Source organism: Chelonoidis abingdonii, chromosome 2 (assembly GCF_003597395.2).
Source record: "Chelonoidis abingdonii isolate Lonesome George chromosome 2, CheloAbing_2.0, whole genome shotgun sequence".
Lineage (NCBI taxonomy): Eukaryota > Metazoa > Chordata > Testudines > Testudinidae > Chelonoidis > Chelonoidis abingdonii.
The window spans coordinates 2,905,788-2,912,582 of NC_133770.1; the positions used below are offsets into that span (position 1 = coordinate 2,905,788).

At 46.4% G+C, this 6,795-nt stretch overlaps 1 protein-coding gene across 1 annotated transcript in view; it reads right to left on the bottom strand.

Moving 5' to 3' along the window:
• Positions 1-937: 937 nt before the first annotated feature.
• Positions 938-6,795, bottom strand: part of LOC116832399 (GTPase IMAP family member 4-like) — a gene marked incomplete at its 5' end in the record, with an annotated part of 6,214 nt that continues 356 nt past the window's right edge. The window contains 2 exons of the mRNA XM_032793094.2: positions 938-2,853; positions 3,136-3,310. Of these exons, the coding sequence (XP_032648985.2) occupies positions 2,539-2,853; positions 3,136-3,310 (490 nt within the window). The remainder of the gene's footprint in view (positions 2,854-3,135; positions 3,311-6,795) is intronic.

The window sequence follows — 6,795 nt, forward strand, 5'->3', positions numbered from 1 at the left end:
TGTAAAAGGATATATTAGAAATGGAAAATGTACAGAGAAGCTAACACAAAAGTATGGAACAGCTTCTGTGCAAGGAGAGATTGAAAACACTAGGATTGTTCAATTTAAAAAAAGAGATGACTAAGGGGAATTGGATACAGTCTATAATTATGCATGGAACTGAGAAATGGAATGGGGCTGTGTTATTGACCCCATCGCATAACACAAGAACTAGAGGTGATCAGATTAAATGAATAGGCAATAGGTTTAAAGCAAACAAAAGGAAGTACTTCTTAACACAGCACACAGTCAACCTGTGGAACTCATTGCCAGGGGATGTTGTGAAGGCCACAAGTATACCAGTGTTCAAAAAAGAATTAGGTAAGTTGATGGAGGATAACTCCATCAATGCCTATTAGCCAAGATGATCAGTGATTCAATCCCCATGCTCTGGGTGTCCTAAAACTCTGATCACCAGAAGCTGGGAGTGGACAAGAGGGGAGGATCACTCAATGATACCTGTTCTATTCATTGCTTTTTAAGTACCTGACACTGGCCACTGTCAGAAGACGGGTTCCTGGGCTAGATGGAACCATTGGTCTGACACAGTGTGGCCATTCTTATGTTTCTATGGCTGGTGTTCAGTTTCAGCTTATGATTTTTACAAACACATTGAAATATTTTAATGAGTTCTCTGATTTTTAAAGTCTAAATTCTTTTCTAAGTGTCAATATAAACATGTTCAGAGATGGGGCCTGTAACTGAAATGTTATGGGTGAATTTCACCCCTGTACAGAGGCAGCACACACACATCACCATCATTTAAATCTACTTCAAGACATATTTTAAGGACTTAAGTGGGCTTAATGTGGTGCCTTGGCCTGGTGCTTACTCTCTGCACTAGGGTGATTTTCACTCTATGAGAACAAAACAAAAAATCCATATTTGTAACCACATATAAAATAGAGACAAAAATATTTTATTGTACCTCACTGAAATACAAGTGCAATCTGTAAGCATAGTTTTTAAAGACAAACCAATTTAGAGCTAGAGAAAGCAGAATCCAGACCTGGTCTTGCATGTACAATTCTAATATTTGTTGCCAGGAAACAATTACTTTTCTAATACTTCAGAAGAACAAAGAGAATGCTCATTATAGTGTCTCACGTTAAAGGGCACATATCTTCTGCAGACTTTTACAAGTCTTGGCAACCACTATATCAATAACTTAAAAAAAGTCTCTCTACCAGGATGTAAAAATTACCATTAATTTGGTTATTTCATATATTTTTCATTACACTGTCTAATATTTCATACATCAGAATCTTAGAATACCTGCTCAATTTCATTTTCATCATAAATCAAAACATAAATATAAAACAATTCCAACATCTCTCTAAACTATGTTTGTTTACTTTTGAGAGGTTTATCCTGCAGCAGACTCCTAAGACATGTTTTCACAATAAGGTGTCTTTGATATAGATTTCTCAGTACATAATGTTAGTAAAGAACAAATGCTAATTAATGGTTTGACTTACTGATCTCGGTATAAACATTCTGCACTAATATAGAGTGAGGACATATGAGCTATTGAGATGCAGGACTTAGGAATTCGTAGGGCTATGGAACAGTGAAATTCCTTTAATGACTTTAAGAGATTATGGGATGTGAGGGAAACACACACATTAGAAAGGAGTTTGCCATGTGAGGTGTTTGCAGACAAAGCCAATCTGCCTTTGGGTTGCAGACCCATCATGTCCCAGAGCAGGGAGGTGACAGGGCTGCTTAGAACTCTTGGAGCGATCACTCCTGGAATGGTGCTTTCAGATCTTGGCATTTCACTACCAGAAAAGGTGAATTATAGGGGTTCTCGAGACAAGCAGTAAAATGGGTTGGCCATTTAGAAGAACTGAATTATTTAGAATGGGCCAAGGATTTATATGTAGGTATAACTGGGTGAAATTGAAGAAAAGAACAATTATGATAGCAGGACGTTTTCCTAACAGATAATGGGGCTTTCCTCAAGAAACAGCTAGTTTCCATCAGTGATTTGTTTAAGACTGAATGGATCAGAACATTGGAGTAGATACTGTTGGGAACAATCCTTCAAAGTCTCAATCCCCCAAGACCTGGAGAAAATGGGACACAGGCTCTGAAGTCACATGGAGTATGTCTGCACAGCATTTTGAAGCAAGCATCCCAGCCTGGGCTAGCAGGTCTCGCACTAGTGCTCAAAAACAGCTTTAGAGACAGCTCTGGGAAACTTCAGCTTGAGCTGAACCTCGGGTTCTGGAGCCTGAGGGTTTGGCTGGGCTTTTATCAACCTGGGCTGAGAGACGTGCTCCCGCACACTCCAAAATGCCATGCAGACACACCCTGACGCGCTTTGAAAATTTTACTTAAGAAGAGTTAAAAGTTCTTTTCCCTCCATCTCTAATTACTGAGCCTCTACAAAGCCTGGTAAAACCATAGGAGAATCAGACAATAGATGTAACTCAGTTATCATCATTTCTGAACTTCAGACATTTTGGCACTAGGAAAAATACCACAGACACTGAATTAATTTTGATTGGCCTTGGATTTTTGTTTTTCCTCATAGGATTTCTGTATTATCATCAATTCAGCCTCCTCTCTTTCATACTGATGTGGTCCTTCATCTTTCACACAACACAAAAACATATCTTTTATATTTGGAAGCTTCTTAGCCTTTTCATACACCTCATTGGTGTAGAACGGTTGGTCTTTATTCCTCTCCACCATGTGAGCAATCCTAGTTATCAGCTCGTCAGCCTGGGCAGCCTGTTCATCCCTTGTAGCTTTATTGTTGAAAGCGCAGTATCGGCCCTGACACTGTTGGATCAGCTGCAGGAATGTTCGTTACCCGGGTGGAAGATACATCCTCCGGGGTTCCACTCTGTAAGTCTTCTCGTGCAAGTGAATACGACGATCATTGTACTTGTCATGACCATGGGCCAAAATCTCTTGTCTCTCCCCACGGCCGCTGGTTCCTCCTCAGTGAAATGGTGCAGCTGGGTACCAACACCAGAGCGTGGGGCCGGGAGATGGTAGCGCAAACACAGCGACGGATCTCACGGGTGGTTTTGTCATCAGAGACTTGGTATCAAAAAATTAGCAGGTGTGTCGATAACCACATACCTTCCTTCCATCCAGGTCCTGGCTGCCTTTGCTACTGTTGAGTAACAGCGTTGCCTCCTGTACAGACTTAATTCTCTCCCCAAGGATGTTTTCCTGTTTGCCACTTTTCCACCTCCACTCTACCGACGAGGAGATCCTCAGGTGCTGATCTCCAGTGAGTCGCCGCGCTCCCAGCCTGTTGGGAACAAGTGTGACAGATTAGAGAACTCACTGCGCAGTACCCAGAGAGGTGGATAGAGGACTAGTTTGGGTGCCTGTGCTCACACTGGCTAATGCTTTAACTTTCTATGAGAGGGAAATGGGTAGAGAGGGGCCACTGATTCAAGTCAGTAAAGCCTTGAGCGTCTTGGACCTAAATGACTCTACTGAAAGTTGAAGTGAGCTCACGTTTCATCCTAGTGAACCTTACAGGACTGGGAAAACATCAGCAGCACAGCAACTCTGCACCATCTGGTTAGAACAGACCTAGACTGGAGAGCAGGATGTGCAAATTCACGACTGAGGCCTGTGATGGACGAGCTGTGTTCAACTCCAGACTGAAACGCAGAAGAGGCAGAGTTTATTGGTACAGCTCCCCGGCCACCGGTTCACCGTTCCTAGCCAGTGTTAGCTGTGGGAGAGAGCATGGCTTGAGCTCCATGCCTGTGGCACCCAGGTAAACAAACTGTCCTGGCCTGCCAGCGGATTTACCCTGCATAGGCCAGGTGCCAAAGGTTGCCAATCTCTGGGCATATGGCTGCTCAGGCAGATCCTCCCTATACAGCAGGTGCAGTGTCCCATATCGTTCAGTAAGATAAAGAACTAGCAACATCCCTAAGCAAACACAACTGTCTACATCCGGGGGTAGGCACCTATGGCACGTGGCCGACAGCCAGCACGCGAGTCTGATTTTCAGTGGGACCACACTGCCCAGTCCTGGCCAGCACAGTCCGATGGGGCTCTACAATTTTAATTTTATTTAAAATAAACCTCTAAACATTTGAACCTATCGATTTACTTTACATACGACAATATTTAGCTCTATAGCTATAGCTTATAGAAAGAGACCTTCTAAAAATAAATACGTGTATGACTGGTAGAAAACCTTAAAATCAATGAATAACTGAAGACTCCACCACTTCTGAAGCTGTCTGCCCTTGATCTAACACCAATGTGCTGGACTCCTCCCAGCCAGGGATCTGGCCAGGCCATGGAGCAGAGACACTTGGTGTCAGTGACTCCTCCCAGGCACAGAATGGGAACACATGGGTCTGTCTATGGGTTGGAGGTCACTGATCACAGGTTATGCTGCTCCAGGTCAGTGCTGCTGTTCTCACCAACCGGGCACCTTGTTCCCTGGCTACCAGAGGCGGGCAGGGCAGGGAAAGGAGAAGGCAAAGGGAGGTGGTGAATGGACAGAAGGGAGGGGACTGAGCAGAAAAGCAGAGGGGCAGGGGGCGGGGCTGGTAACAGGTGTGAGGTTGGAGGGCTCACAGGAATAGAGAGTAGAGGGAATAGGGGGTGCGGGAGGAACATAGGGTGGAGAGGAGCTGCCGGGTCCCAGTCCCATCACCAGGGCAGACTAAGCCCTGCCACCATTGCTCACGGGAAAGGGTGGGGTGTGGCCTGAGCTCCTGCGGGTAGCAAGGGGTGAGGGGGAAGCTGGAGGAGGAAATGGAGCCCTGTGAGGAGCTCCCCTCTCGAGGGTGTGGAGCACGTGAACCAGAGCTGAAGCTGATACCTGAGAGCCAGGAGGGGGTGGACAAGAGAGAATGAGAGGTTGGGAGGGAGAGGAGGTGGCAGTTGACATGGGGCTGGAATGAGCGAGGAGAGAGGGAGGAGGGGGTCGCAGTGACTGCAGGGGTCACTTGAAGGAGGTTGGGGACACAGTAAGAGGGACACAGAAGGGGAAGGGGAGGCTGTCGGTCTGAGATTTGAGCTCAAGCACTCATTCTGCACACAGAATAAAACAGAGACCACTGGCTGCTGCTCCCACTCCCCTGGAGAAGGGGTTCCTGCCTGGGGGTCCCTGCTGACACCATCTCTGTGGGGGGAGGGGCACATTCTGTGTGTGATCTGCTGCCACCCCACATCAGCTCTATGAGGGTGGTGGTGAGACCCTGCATCAGGGTCCTGGGCCGGGGTGGTGATAGGGCCGGATTTCCAGTTAGGCACAGTAGGCACATGCCTAGGGGGGCTGGCATTCTAGGGGTGCCTAGAAGTTAAAAGCGAGTTAAAAGTCTCATTTTTTATGAAAACACCAGGGTCAGTGGTGAGGGGGATGGGCACTGAAGATGCTATGCCTAGAGATGCATAAGGTGCAAATCTGTCCCTGAGTGGTGGCAGTAGGTGCTCTGCTCATCAGGGAGTGAGGTGCCTCCTCCTGGGCAGTGTTGTATATTTGGTTGTCATGGTAATAGAAGCTTGTGTTGCTATGGCAACCGAGTTGGATTATTAGGGGTTAGCCCAGCCAGTTTGGCTGGCTGATGGTTAGTTCTGAGTGTGTCAATAAATGGCTGCTCTAAGGTTTACAGCTCTGTGTCTCCAGGGATTTCTTCCTAAACTGCTGCCCCCCCAAGGATATAACAACGTGGTGACGAGGGTGGGATCTCTGTGCTGCCCCAGCAACAGAAGGATGTAGGAGTTAAGGTACAAAAAAAAAAAAAACCAAACAAACACAAACCAAACAAGCCTTGTTTGCTGCTGGAAGGGGTGAGAACTGGTTTGTTTGCACTGACTGTGCAGCTGTGGTAACCCTGCATCAGAATGCTTGTGTAAGGACCTGGTGTGTCGATACTGTGCCAAAAAGGGACACATTGTGTGTGCCTGTAAACAAAAGAAAAGGAGGCCTGTGGTCTGGCCGACCAAAAAGGAAAATCTGCATACTCTAGAGCAGACGCAGGATGACCAAGGAGATACCTCCTCACAAGAAGAGTCACTCCATGTTTTGTCTTCGGCAGTGGGCTCACATGAATACTGGGTAACCCCGTTGTTGGACACCAAACCTATTCGCATGGAACTGGACACTCTTGCAGCCGTTTCGCTGGTCTCAGGGACTGTGTATGAAGAAAAGCCACAGCATCTTCCGCTTAAGGCAACAAAAACTGTTCTGAAGACGTATACAGGAGAAGCTGTGCCCATGTTGGCACTACTGATGTTAAGGTGGAGTTCAATGGACAGGCTGCTAAATTGCCACTGTTTGTAGTGAGAGGTAATTACCCAGCCTTAATGGGTAGGTATTGGCTTGGGAAGATCCAGCTGAATTGGGCAGAAGTGCACCGAGTGACTAAAGAAGAAACCGGTCTGAACACTGTACTAAGGAAACATGCTGCAGTTTTTGGAGAGGATCTGGGAAGTATGAAGGGAATCACTGTGCATTGAACATTAAACCTGACAGTCCACCAAAATATCTGAAAGCCCCAACTGTGCCATATGCCATCAGGCCGAAGGTTGAAGTGGACCTGGAGCGCCTGGTCACCAATGGAGTCCTAATACCAGTTACCCATAGCCCATGGACAACTCCTATTGTTCCAATAGTGAAGAAAGATGGCTCCCTCAGGATTTGCGGTGATTTTAAAGTCACTGTCAACCCAGTATTATGTGCAGAGCAATACTCGCTTCCCCGCATCGATGACCTCTTCGCAGGCCTGGCTGGGGAACAAAAGTTCAGTAAGATTGATC